Source organism: Panicum virgatum, chromosome 4N (genome assembly GCF_016808335.1).
Source record: "Panicum virgatum strain AP13 chromosome 4N, P.virgatum_v5, whole genome shotgun sequence".
Taxonomy (NCBI): Eukaryota; Viridiplantae; Streptophyta; class Magnoliopsida; order Poales; family Poaceae; genus Panicum; species Panicum virgatum.
This window is the reverse complement of record NC_053148.1, coordinates 4,994,498-5,008,422: the sequence shown is the minus strand read 5'-3', so window position 1 is coordinate 5,008,422 and position 13,925 is coordinate 4,994,498. Positions and strand designations below refer to the sequence as shown.

General features: G+C 43.6%; 2 protein-coding genes across 3 annotated transcripts; both read right to left on the bottom strand.

The window, feature by feature from the left end:
- Nucleotides 1-3,468: 3,468 nt before the first annotated feature.
- Nucleotides 3,469-6,420, bottom strand: LOC120668971. Its single transcript, XM_039948796.1, has 2 exons — nucleotides 5,948-6,420; nucleotides 3,469-5,790 (listed from the first exon to the last, which is right to left on the bottom strand). Exon 2 carries the CDS (start codon nucleotides 5,609-5,611, stop codon nucleotides 4,484-4,486), a length of 1,128 nt encoding a protein of 375 aa, XP_039804730.1. The 5' UTR covers nucleotides 5,612-5,790; nucleotides 5,948-6,420; the 3' UTR covers nucleotides 3,469-4,483.
- A 3,831-nt stretch (nucleotides 6,421-10,251) lies between these two features.
- Nucleotides 10,252-11,744, bottom strand: LOC120671206. Of its 2 annotated transcripts, XM_039951488.1 has the most exons (3): nucleotides 11,669-11,744; nucleotides 10,473-10,808; nucleotides 10,252-10,390 (listed from the first exon to the last, which is right to left on the bottom strand). In XM_039951488.1, exons 1-3 carry the CDS (start codon nucleotides 11,678-11,680, stop codon nucleotides 10,361-10,363), a joined length of 378 nt encoding a protein of 125 aa, XP_039807422.1. In that variant the 5' UTR covers nucleotides 11,681-11,744; the 3' UTR covers nucleotides 10,252-10,360. The 2 variants fall into 2 exon arrangements, 1 of the variants encoding a protein (XP_039807422.1); XR_005673539.1 differs by lacking the exons at nucleotides 10,252-10,390; nucleotides 11,669-11,744 and adding an exon at nucleotides 10,915-11,013 and having other exon boundaries at nucleotides 10,568-10,808.
- Nucleotides 11,745-13,925: the final 2,181 nt, after the last annotated feature.

Below are 13,925 nucleotides of genomic sequence, written 5' to 3'. Positions count from 1 at the left end.
TGCCAAAGGTGCCGGGCCTTGAGCTTCACCTTCATGAGCCGTGCCCAGTCGGAATAGTTCGTCTTGGTGAGGGTGGGGTAGCTTGTCCCGCCGCCCACCTCACGAACGATCCGCTGAAGCACGACATCGCCGTTCTTGGCTCCGCTCGCCCCTGGGCTGTCGTCCTTGCCTCCCTTCTTGCCGCCACCCTTCGGCGACGCCGGCGGAGTGCGCGACATCACCCACTCGATCGCGCGGTGACGATTCCAACGACAATACGTCGCCACGATCGATCCCCGGCCCGCAACCGGCTCTGATGCCACTTGTCAGAGAACGCCGGAGAGACGTCGCCATTCGCGAAGCCGGCGAACTCAAGAACACACGCACACAACTCACACGAACTGGAACATAGAGAACACAAGTACACGGTCTTGTTTGTGCTGCTTAACTTGGCAGCGTTTTCTGGACTCTATGTATTGCATATAAAGGAGAGAATACAACTAAATCGGAGCCGTGGCCTCCGACATGCGCGGCACGCCCATCATCGATGAGTGCCATCCCAAACGCCTAGTTCATGCCGCACGACGCGCTCCCTCGCAAACACAGTGCGAGTCAAAGCCCAAAACGTGCACAGCCCAACAGCCGGCCATGCAGCAACTAACCAACAGCTAAACCACTAGAAAAGCACCAGAATTATTCAACAAGCTAAAATGGAGGTCCGGCGCGGCTCGCGCGCTCAGGGATCTCGGCCCTGCTTTTATAGGCACGGGAGGAGGGGGAGGAGGGCGAGCTGAGGCGCAGCTGCCTGGGGGAGGGCCGAGTGAGGGGAGGGCACGGCCGGGGGACGACTGTCGACCGCCGGTGTTGCGGTGGCAAGCTGGGAGGTGTGGCAAGCTCAGGGAGCGCCAAAGGGAGCGGTTTGTGGCGAACCAGTGGGCATGCCGTTGGTTTCGGCTGGGGCGCGGAGGGCTGGAAAAAAAGCTCGTTAACCTGGCTCGGTGGCTCGTTTCAAAATTGTTTCGATTACGTTCGTTCTTTTTTTAAAATAAAGATTAGTTGATTTGGAACAAAAGTCAATTTTGGCAGGCTCGGCTCGTCTCGGCTCGTTATGCTCGATTTGAAGTTGCATATCAAACAACGTGGGAGACTATAATAAATACGAATATATTGATTTCGAAGAAAGCTCGAAAAAAGTCGAGGCTCGGCTCGATTCCACCCCTACCGCGGCCAAGTGGCCCGCCAGGTGGCGGGGCCGTAGGCAGAGAGCACGGGAGGGGAGAGGTAGGAGATGAAGTCAGGGACTTGTTTGCTATTTCTAATGTTTCCAGGGACTGCTCTGTAAAGAAAAAAATTATCTCCTTCTTAGTAATGGCCTCAAATGAAAAACTACCGAATACCAATTTTGTTCAAATTTTTGAGATCTACAACTTTTGTTGCAGACACTTTTTCATTTGAGCAACGAATTATATTGAAGATTATTTTATTATTTCAAAAACTGTCATTTAATGTACTTATCATTTCATGTGAATTTTGACACTTTTACTCTTAGGCTTCAACTAGACTTTTGTTTAATATGACATGGTGAATATGCCTATTCATTTTCATATGCATATTTGCATTGGTTTGAAAGTAATTTTAACTTCCTTACTACTAGAAATTGAACTATGTTTATTTAATTTGTTTAAATTTTTGAATTTGCAAAAAGTCTTTTAAATTAAACTATGTGTCATAAAAATATGAGTGTGTCTTTATACTACATTTTTATGACAAGTTGAGCATGAAAGCTTTAAGAATATTAAAGGAACAAGTTTTATATCCACACATACCCCTATACAAGAATGCATTATTGTTTTGTATAAATATTTGACATTATGTGCAAAAGGAACGTGGAACCCTTTGTTTGAAGTTTTATTTTGTTTTATAAGTCCATGTTGTCATTTAAGAAAGAATTGAATAGCTAAATATTTTCTTAGTGGACCTCGAGGTAAGTATGTTTTATGTCTTCTTTTCTTTAAAAAGATTTTCAAGATTTCAAAACTAATTGTGGCCTTATTTTATTATTTTGTTTGAAGTAGTGGCTCTTCACAATCAAAGAAAGGTTCCATTGATCATTTCATTTGATGGTTTTCCAGTTTGAATTTGATTTGCATAGAAAGTTTATAGATTATTATAAAAGGTGTATTTTAGTGCCTTATTACCACTCATGTCAGGTCTTTATTATTTTGTTTGAAGTAGTGGCTCTTCACAATCAAAGAAGGGTTCCATTGATCAGTTCATTTGATGGTTTTTCAGTTTGAATTTAATTTGCATAGAAAGTTTATAGATCATTATAAAAGGTGTATTTTAGTGCCTTATTACCACTCATGTCAAGTCAAGTTTAAAAGTATACCAAACATTGTTTTTTAAGCACATTGCACTCAAACACACACACATTTACACACAGGTTTGCAAAACTAGATATAGGGTTCTTATTTAAGTTTTCTTAGCTGATTTGTGTATGTGGTTATACTAATTGCCTAGCTTTGGCTATACTGACACCTAGGGTGTCACATGCGTCCACGAGCGAGCGCCGGTAGGCGCGCTGGCGGTGGCCAGAGGAGCTGCAGCTCAACCGGCGGCGAGGACCCAGCGGCGCGCAGCGGTGTGCGCGATGGTGTGATCGGGCAACAGATCGGCCAACGCCGATCGTTGCACGGATCATGCCAGATTGGCTGTGCTCCGGTGGCGCGGGGAGCTCCACAAGATGTCGCGATCGCTCGGTCCTTGTGTCCAAGAGGAGACGAGGCTGATGGACGATTTTTTTTAGAAAAAAAAAGTTAGCAAGAGTGCTGCCATATTTTAGGAGGAGAAGAGTGTTCGACAGTTACGTATGGTCACTCCCAGTGAAAATTTCATGAGATCTTCATACGCATTAAATAGGGTACCATATCACTATTTTAGATGATGTGACACTAGTTTAATAAAGAGAGAGACGAAATGAGTTTGATCTAGATGAAACCATGTATGCACGAACTCTTGATGAGTCTTAGAATTAAATGGGATGAGAGCTTATGAAATAACAAATACGAAACAATGCATTGTGGAGTGAGTTTCATCCAAATTTCATTTGTGTTTTGGTGATGTGGCACTCTTGGAAACAACAAAATGAAACCTTTCATAGGGATGAAGGTCCATAAGAAAATTAGAACAACTCGAAAACAAGTAACTAGAAAGACACTAATCATGGAAACAACGCTGGCTGGTAAGCCCCGCACACCTGCCAATGAAGGTCCATCTCCTCCTTGATTTGTAGATAATGGGGACTCGGGTTCCCGATCTTCCGTCAGGTTCTGGATAACTCTCGTTGTAGGCAGAGCGAGACACACCGATCCGGCTTCAGATCCTAAGACCCTATCAAATGTGTCACAAACCGGTTGATCTCACCAAGAAGGCTAATCCCTGCAAGCGCAACGATGAACACAAGCAAGAACTCGAAAGAACGCAGCTCAATTGAAGTGACTCTGCTGATGAATGATTAACTCAAAGTTGGGGTCTCACAAACCGATGAACGGCGACAACTGTTCTTGACAGAATAAATCTAAGCAAAACCCGGCAGTGGTGGCAGCTAATAAAGGGTTTAGTTTGTGCAAGACCCCCTGGTCGCACCCCTAATGGGTTCAACTCGATACATGACCCAAAGACCGAAAAGTGGTGATGCAACATGAGACAGATTCTAGACATCATCTTATTTCGACGAATCCCGTCGACTCCGGATAAATTTGGACCTGACACCAGTGCCATTGGAAGCGACTTGAAATTATCTTTTCATCCATACCAAGTGCGCCCAAATCTGACTATGTATGCGACCTGGGCATCCATTTTAGTGCGGGCTGTTCCTGGAGTCCGAAACAGACTCGAACTTGACATATATTGGGCCTCCAACTCGACTTGGACACCTTTGCTGGTCTCCTAAGGTGGTGGCCAAGGTGGATGACGTCCAAGGGACTCCTTGGTTTGTCTCCCACCTCCTTTGGGGGTGCTCCAACTTGGGCCAGGATCCCAAGAATGAACAACAAGCCCATGACGATGATGTAGCTTCCGGCAGAAACAATGGCAGAATGTCTTGATGATTTGAAGACCTTGCCTATGAGATATTGAGGTGGGACCAGATCTATTTGAAAGCTTATCAAATAAGCTTTCCATCAAGAGCTCATGGACCTCAATAGCACTCTGGATGGCTGAGTTATGACCTTCGCACTGATTCACTATCGGTCTACCGACGCACCGAAAGCTCAACTTTACATATGTGCCTACAATCAAAGATTGACATGTACAAGTGGAACCAAGTGAATTGTACCAAAAATCATTATGCAAATATAGGAACGAGCTCACCTTGTATTTAACTATCATGGTCGTATCCTCATCATCCTGTTTCTTTAAAGTTAACCTATTTCTTTAAAACAAAACTAGGGGATGTCGAAAAGATATGATTATTGTTATTGCAACCTTCTACTTGATCAAATTCTTACACAACCAAAGGAGATTTCAGATTTGAGCACATATAGACACGATGCACCATGTATGCTCCTTTACAATTATAATTGCCAATAAAGTGATATGTACATCGAGATAACCATGGCAATCCAACACATTTAAATTTCACCTCCAAACTACTAAGAGCACACAAAGTATCAAACTCTATATAACCTAAAGTATTTAAAGAAGACAACAATTTCTGTTCGTCCTTTTCAGTAGCAATTGGAATCAAATGTTTATTTTTAGCATAAGTCTTTGGTTCCAAAACAAAAAGATCAGTTTCCTTCACAAGTTGTGGCACAGGGATGAACATAGAACTATCACACAACTCTTGTTTATCACAAAAATCAGTACAATATTCATCATGTGACAAAGCCAAATTAGATTTGGTGTCCACTAAATGTTGGTCTATTGTAGCATGAGTGGTGGACAATTTCAGCACATCAAGAGAGCTCTTATCTGAGACAATTATCTGTTTATTCTCTATCACCTTGTCTTCTTTTTTAGATACATGCTGCAAAATATTAGTTCCAATAGTAGACAAAGTGATACCTTCATTTTGTACAAAATCAAATCTAGAGGAAGGCACTATAACATCTGAAATAATCCATTTTTTTCTAAAAGACTCATTCTTTCTTCTCTCTGCTCTTTCAAGATCGGCTTCTAAAATTTCAGCCGCGTTCATAGCTATAAGAGTAATTTTTCTACCGGTATGTTTAAAAGAGAATTTCTTGGCAACCGTATTATGCAAAATATTGTTTATATCATTCCATGGTTGACCAAACAATAAATGACATGCTTGCATAGGTATTATATCAAATCCTGCACTATCCCTATAAGTACCAATGAAAAATTCAATGCGTGCAATTTTATCTACCATTATATTGTCACAAGAATTTACCGATTGGATATAGTACGGACATGGATGTGGTTGTGTGGTCAAACCAAGCTTCTCGACCAACTCCAAACTTGCAATGTTACGGTTGCTATCACAGTCAATGATGACACGACAACGTCGATTCCTCACAACAAAGTAAGTCTGGAACAAATAGTTGCACTCATTTTTCTCTACCTTCTCCATTTGTAAACTGAACACTTGTTGGGCTACATTACTCATGTTGTCCTACAAAAGGTTAGCAATAGGAGAAAGACAACAAAAGATTATCCCTATCAACTACTATGAAAGTGCATAATGGTGCCTCTCAACACAACAAAATAAAGCGTCTTACCAAGCCATTACAAGATTCTTACCAGCGCTAGCAGTGGATGGTACAACCGGTGGCTGGTTCGTGATACCTGTGAGGAAGTGGTACCAAGATTGTAAGATCCTCTGGGTGTACTGATCTGAAGTAATATGTGGATCTTGGGAGGCACACAAATAAATAAATATATGTATGTGGCACACAAATCAGTAACAGATAGCAATATTGAATAAATATCCAAAGCACTTGACCTAGTTGCTGGCCTATACTTGTTCCTAGCACCAATTCATGACAAACAAGAGAGGGAATCAAATGAAAGGTAGCAACGAACAAGGATAAGGCAAAAGGCACTCAGGCTGGGCATTCGGGTGGAACCGACCTCGGTTCCCACGGAAGTTCGGTTCCTAGAAAATAGGAACCGATCGGTTCTTTCCATACGTAAGAACCGAGAAAATTCGGTTTTGGTTAATTCGGTTCGGTTTTGGTTCTAATCGAAGGAACCGAACTCTCAGATGAGGAAAATGAAGACACACAACAGCAAGGATTGAGAGGGGCAGGCGAGTGCATCGTCGCAGGGGAGGCGGCGCAAATTCGAGCAACAGCCCCGCACGGGCGAAGGCATCTTGGATCCGCGCTTCGGTCGCCGACGAGGTCAGGCTTGGAGCTTCATAGATCTGAGGAGGAGGCGGCGCGCCCGGCTGCCGGCGGGCGCTGGAGGGGCCGGCGTGCCCGGCTGCCGGCGGAGCGATCCGCAAGCCTGACACTGGCGGGGGCTGGCGGTGGCAAGCGCTGGCCGGGTGGGTGCAGGTGCTGTGCCGCGTGCCGGGTGTGGGCAGGGGCCGGCTGGGGCGGACGCTCGCAGGGGGTAGGGGCGGCGGGCGGCAGGCGTTGGTCGGGGGCGGGGCCCGAGGGCGATGGGTGCTCGCCGGCCGGGCGGGGCTGGGCACTGGTCGGGGCGGCATGGGGATTGGGGGTGAAGGGTGAGGAGACAGGGGCTGGAGGAGCCGTGGATGTGGATGGCGTGGGCTGGCAGGGTGTTTAGCTTGGGTTTGTTTATTGGGCTCCAGTGGGCTAAATGTTTAATGGGCTGAATGTCTGATAGGTTCGGTTCCTCGGTTAACCGAGGTTTAGAACCGAACCGAACCGAGAATTTCGGTTCCTGGGAAATGGGAACCGAACAGAGAACCGAAATTCTCGGTTTCGGTTCTTTCGGTTTTAGTTCTCAGTTTTTCGGTTCGGTTCCCGGTTCTCGATTAATTTTGCCCAGCCCTAAAAGGCACCACAAACAAATAGAGCTATTGGCTATTGCTTATGTTCTCTTTTTTTCTTTTTTTTCATTCACTATTTTTCTTTTTTTTCTCAACCTTTTTTTTGCTCAACCTTTTCATACACAAGAACAAACCACAAAAAATATGAGCTCAATTGGATAAAAGATGTGGTCTATGCAAAATCAGGATTGTGCTCTCAAATGCATGCCAAACTTGTCGGCCCCGAAACTCAGTTTTCCTGATCGAATTTAGCAATTCTAATTTTTTCGAACCTAGCAAAGCTAGGCTGAAACAGATCTAAAATTTTCTGTAGTTATCCGTAGGTATAAAATTTTTACCTTTTTGAGTTCGGACGCAAAAGTTATGACTGTTTTATGGAAGACGTTCGAATCAGGATGTGATATGGACAAAAGATCATCTAGTGGATGGTGATGGCAAGAGTTGACGGAAAACAAAGGGAGAGCACATAAATTAGACTGAAACACAATCTAAACCAGCAACAATACCTTGAACTAGGACAAAAACTCAACACTACGAACTCTGAAACTGAATTATGCAAAGGTTATGGCGCGGATGGTTTTAGGTAGAAAACAAATATGGCGGTGGACTATGGGACGAAGACGATAATACTCGAACTAAAAGATTGATGTAAACCTGACGGTATACCTAAAGCTCTGATTACCAAATAATGGGGACGTGGGTTCCCGATCTTCCGTCAGGTTCTGGATAACTCTCTTTGTAGGCGGGGCGAGACACACTGATCCGGCTTCAGATACTAAGACCCGAATCCAGCAATCTTAGCACCACAACTCCTCTGGTTATCAACCGTGTCACAACCCGGTTGACCTCTCTAAGAAGGCTAATCCCTGCAAGCGCAACGAAGAACACAAGCAAGAACTCGAAAGAACGCAACTCATTTGAAGTGACTCTGTAGATAAATGATTAATCTCAAAGTTGGGGTCTCACAAACCGACACGGCGGCGAAACTGTTCTTGACAGAATAATCTAGAGTTAATTCCGTGAATGCCATTGAAATTTTCACCAATCCCTTGAATGCCACTGAATGGCATTGAAGAGATTTTTTTTGTGTCTATGACATGTGGGGTCAATGGCATTCAAGAAATTCGCTAAGCAAAACCCAAAGTATAACGATGGCGGCGGCGACAGCTTATAAAGGGTTTAGTTCGTGCAAGACCCCCTATCGGTGTTTACCGCCAAGCCTGCTCAGGGATACTCTTAGCAGTAGGGTTTGTAGGTAAGGATCGACGGCTCTGGAACTCGATGGTGCAAGGAACACAAAGATTTAGACAGGTTCGGGCCACGAGTTGCGTAATACCCTACGTCATGTGTGGTGGTCTGTATTGCCTTAGGTGTAGATGTGTTTGGAGGGGGTCCCTGCCCGCCCTTATATATCCGGGGGGACATGGTTACATAGAAAGTCCTAGCCGAGTACAGTTGGAGTCCTACTACAACACAATCGGGTAGTTTCCTTTGTACTATAGCTAGTCTTACGCCTATTCGAATAGTTATAAGGGAGGTAAGGTACATCCATGAGCTATCCCTTACTCTAGAACATACTATGTCTGTAAGCAGTCCCATTGCCCCGGGTCTGACAAGCCCCCGAGCTCTTCGTAGCTGAGTCCTGCAGGCGTCGAGTACTTGGCTAGGCGTCTTCGAGTACTTCAAGTAGACAGAACATCCACTTGGTTGCTTCTGGTTCTTCCTTCAGATACGTCGAGTAGTCCTTCAAGTACTTTCATTTGCTTCGAGGCTGTGAGGTGCTCAAGCCCCGAAATCTTGATCATATATGGTACGCGAAGTATTCACGCTCCATATAGAGTAGCCCCCGAGCCTTAGGTTGAATCTTAGAATTTGGTTGAGGGTCACTTCAGTCTTTTTTTCTTCTTTATTTTTCAAAAAATTTGAAAAATAAATCTCTGATACATATATTCCGCAGCCCCCGAGTCTTGAATTTAAATCCCTCCATTTAGATTTAAGAATCAATTTAAACTCGTGGCAAAAACTGAAAACTTCCCTTAGAAGGAAAGAATCCGTTGGCATTCCAAATATTCATAAAATTGCCCCTGAAGACCGTATAAAGCCAGTTGAAAACTTCCAAGGGTTTTACCCCTTGAACTCCTGGCCGCCGTCAAACTCAGATTCACATTTGCCTCTTCTCAGTCAAAATCCAAATGCCCCTCTCGTAGCCCCTGAGCTAAAACTCGTGACTGTGAGATGGCTCCCAAGAAGAACAAGTCCAAGATTGAAGAGGAAACAATCGCCAATATGTCCACAGGTTGGCGTAAAAGCAAGATGTCTGAATCACTGATCCGGGAGTTGGAGAGTATGGGTCTCCTCCAAGAGCAGGGCGTAAGCCAGTGGCGTGCTGGTGAAGGAGAAGATTGCCCCATGGAAGGTATCCTTGAGACCATTATATTTCACGATTTTGTAGAACGTGGTCTCACTCTTCCCGTGTCAGAATTTTTCTATAGACTTCTTTCAATTTTCACTCATTTCTGTCAGGCATTCCTTGGAATTCTCCCCCATTTCCACCTTTTCCAACATTTCTTCTTCCTTGTTCCAATCCCTAATGCCACCAATCCAGCCGTCGTCGGGGGATGTGAATTAGTACTGCGCCCTGAGAACCGAGGCGAGTACTTGGCTTATGATCCGGCGGGTAAAGGAGCCGAATGGAAGAAATTCTGGTTTCATGTTGGGAACTTTCACTACAACAGAAAAGGTTATTAATGACAGGATATGTGGTTGTTAAAAGTGCAGATGTGGTCGTTTAAAGTTATTAACGACCACAAAAGTGTGGTCGTCTATGGTTGTTAAAAGTTCCGTCGTTAATACTATTAACGACCACATACAATTTCCGTTCGTTAACTTTACAACGACGGCACAATATGTGGTTGTTGAAACTCTACTATCAACGACCACATTTTAATTGATAACAACCACAATTTTGATCGTTAATACTATTTTGACATGTTGCATAAGGCATTCAACGACCATTTCTTTCTTTTTTAACGACCACAATTTTTCTATCAGCAACAACTTTCTACTATGGTAAATAGTTTTAACAACCACGTCAAAAAGATTAACAACCAGGCTAATATTTTCAGATCAGCTACTTGTGGGGAGTTAACAACCGCTTTGCACCATGTAGGGAAACCATATATTTTTTAATAGGAAAAGCATGCATGCTTGTTAAAAAAATATATTTGCAACAAAAATAATCCAACATCATAGTACTTTGTGTTTTTTGCAACAGATGTCCAGAACATGAAACTAACAAAGGCTAAGGCCAATCCTGTAAAGAAGATCAAACTAGCTATAAAAATTGGCATATGCATGCAACGTAGATCTGCTCATGAACCATTCACTTGTCTTGTTTTAATAATCTTCATCCGGATATCTTGTTCCCTACAGTATGAATGTTTCATATCAGCACTGAAAAATAGGGGGGGATCATGAATAAACAATATTTTTGAGTGTCCATGCTTACAGCTGATCCTGGTGAATCATGTTGGCTATAGTTAGCACTCATATACTTCTTCATTTGTGCCCATTCTTCTTCCATTCGGCTCATACAATTGTTAACTTTTCGATTTTCTTCACGAAGGACTTCATTATCATTCTGGAGTGCTTGTCTTTCTTGCTCAGACTGTGCTAGTTTTTCTATCAGTTCAGCCTTGCTAATAGCTGGACTTCTCAAGTCTCTTGCTTTTATTCCACCACCATAACCAACAACATGGTCACGCCTTGTGGGTGGGAAGCACTTGTCCACAAGTTCTACATTAGAAAGAGAAGGGTTCAACAACCTTTCCTTCTGAATCTGTGCCTGTAGAGCAAAACAATCTGAATTAGGGGCTTATACCAACACATATGTAACTATTATGAGGTAACACTGAACAAAAAAAAAGGTTCATGTGGAATTATAAACTTACATGCTTGCTGGAGGTTTCAGAATCCACAAAAGTTCCACCCTTTGTGTGAGTGATAGAAAATAATGTGTCCAAACTTGGAGGCTTGTTTTCGTTGCCACCTATAGTAATAGAACAATGGAACATGTAATGAATTGACAAGTAAAAAAAGGGAGCAATGAAATCTATACAGTCTATACATACATTGTCCCAGATGATCTGTCTGTAAGGTTTGCTGCCACTGCGATGATGAATTTTTAATCTAGATCTATTTGTGGAGTTTCTCTTGCTTTTTTCCTACAATTTGAAGAAATTATGTTACTAAGGGCAATCACGCCATCATCTACCCTGCCCTCATTATGCCATGTACAGAAACTAGCAATTTTCCTACACATGTACAGTCGCTGAAGTCTTGGCTTGATTGGAAAATATCACATAGTCTTCTCTGGGATCTTCTTCCCTTTGGCTGACACTATTTCTTCACCTGAATGCTTATCTTTCTTCCATCTCGATCTGTTACATACCTTGCAGAATTGTGCATCTATATCATTTTTCCAGTATAGCATGCAATCATTGTGGCAAGCATCGATTTTTATGTAGCTTAGTCCCAGTTCCTTCATAATCTTTTTGGCTTCATAATAAGAGTTTGGCAAAGTGGAATTATCTGGTAGAAAGTCCTTGCGGAGTAACTCCACTAACATAGAAAAGGACTTGTTACTCCACTTCCCCAAATTCTTTGTATTAAGCAACTTAACAGTAGCAGCTAATTTGGATATACTAGATCCTTCATAAAGAGGTTGGCTCAAGTCTTCAAGCAATCTGTAGAATTTTGCAGCTTCAACATTTGGTTCCTGATCATATTCTTCATTGGGAGTTGGTGCCGTCATAGTGTTGCTGATTGGGTTAGTTTCTTGGGGAAATAAATCCATCATTAACTCTTCCATTCCATTATAACCTTCTTCTTCAGTTATTTCATAAGAGCCACCATCCTCTTCAATTTCTGAATCTGTCTTAGGCTCACCCAAAACTTCTCCATGATGATACCAAAATCTATAGTTTCCTATGATCCCAATGATTTTAAGATGGGAATACACTTCTCCACGAGATTTGGAGTATGTATTGCAGCATCTGATGCATGGACATTTAATTTCATCAGAGCTACCTGTCCTATTAAAGGCATAGTCCAGAAACTTTTTTACACCAGCCAAATAAATATCTTTTTTGGAGATGTTCCTATCTAAACATTCCTCACTGATACGTTCATCAACCAAATCCATCCATGCCTTACTTGGTGCCATCTAGTGTTTTATATCTGACTACCTAACTACCTGTACCAATATATATGGAGTCAAAACAGAGATATCTATCATTTACCGGTATGATTTTAATTACAAAAATCTTATTTAAATGAACAAGACCAAATGTATCAGTACGCCTAATTGTTATTGATAGACAAGCAACTGGGCATGAGAGCCAAAAGGAGCATGAATAATTGTCAGATCAAACAATGCACTTCGCCCCTTTAATTTTCTGAAGTAGGAGCCCATAAAAATTGACTAGGGAGATGGCAATCAAAACTAACGGACCTGCCGGACGGATTGATAGTCCTGGTTGGAGAAACTGATGACGTTGGTCGGAGGTGCCGGCAATGGACGGCGGGGACGGCAGGGGCGCTGGCCGAAGGTCCCGGCGACGGGTAGCAGGAACGGGAGGGGCGCTGGCCGGAGGTCCCGGCGATGGGTAGCGCGGACAGCAGGGGCGCCGGCCGAAGGTCCCGGCGACGGGTAGCGGGGACGGCAGCGGCGCCTGCTGGAGGTCGATGGAGATGGAGATGCAGGAAAGGGAGCAGTAACCACACGGTCGCTTGGGATCCCTACGGCCTATGATGACCCGGCGAATAGATAACTACGGAGTCAATAACTGATTCTATCAGATCAGAAATATTTGCGCCAAAAATAGAGTTGTTTCATTGAGTCAAAACATAGTATTTTTTTTGGAGTCGGCCAAATCAGAGCAGGAAATTTTGGCATCCCGCTTTCCCCCCCCCCCCCGATCCAAGGTACAGCAACCCAGTTAACGACCACACAAGCAGCTGGACAACGACAGGATTTAATTTCGTCGTCGTGTTCACTGTATAAGCCTTGGCCCAATGTGGAATACCACACGACGACCACATATTATGCGTGGTTGCTAATTTCTAGTCGTGGTAGGTGGTTTCTCTTGTAGTGTTTGAATCCCCACTTCCAGAAAGGACTGCTGGTGCCCCCCCCAAGTCCAGGAGAACTGGTCGAGTAGAGGACCTAGTGGCAAGCAAGTTGAAGCCATTCTTCGTGCAATAGCCATTGTTAAGAAGAAGGGAGTCACTGGAGATCATGTGGTCTTCTCATTTATCAGTCACCGGACGCAGCCTCTCCAGCTGCGAAAGCATCCTGCCTTTAGATATGAAGGTACGCATGATCCCACTAGGATGTCCTCAGAACCAATGGCTCAGTCTGAAGTAATAAAGAGATGCTGCAAAGTACTCGATAACTTCGACAAGTCTTTGACGCTTCCAACACTCTTCTCGGCACAAAATCCTCCCGGGAATGCCTGGGTATGTGCTTTAGATACCATGTCGAGTACTTGTAGTTAGCCTTTTTTGATTTTCTAACTAGGTATTGGCTTCTTTCTGCAGAAAAATTATAAACTCTGGCATTGTATGCCTCCGACTTCTGTAAATGTTGATTCTGATGACAGCAAGAATGGAAGGTGGCTCCCGGATCAATGTTGCAGAGGAAAGTTCCTCGTCTCGATGCCGGCTAGTAAGTATATAAAATTTTGTTAATTGTATCCCGTTTGCCTCAGCTCTCTTATTCAGAATCTTGCTTGGCTAGGATCCAACATCTTTTGGCACATGAGAAAGATCAAGTCCAAGACTTCCACAACTGGGTGTCGAGTGGTTCAGAAAGAACTAGTTGATCAGCCCCTGATTCTCTTGTAATTGGGTTGATCGAGACCCCGACTGCTAGTTTGCCGAGTGCAGACACAGCTGAGAA

Excerpts from the sequence above, each read along its gene's own strand:
- LOC120668971 (XM_039948796.1), bottom strand. The coding sequence starts at position 5,611 with ATGAGTAATGTAGCCCAACAAGTGTTCAGTTTACAAATGGAGAAGGTA.
- LOC120671206 (XM_039951488.1), bottom strand. Across the intron at positions 10,391-10,472 it reads ATGATTCACCAGGATCAGCT|GGAACAAGATATCCGGATGA; the intron begins GTAAGCATGGAC and ends TTCATACTGTAG.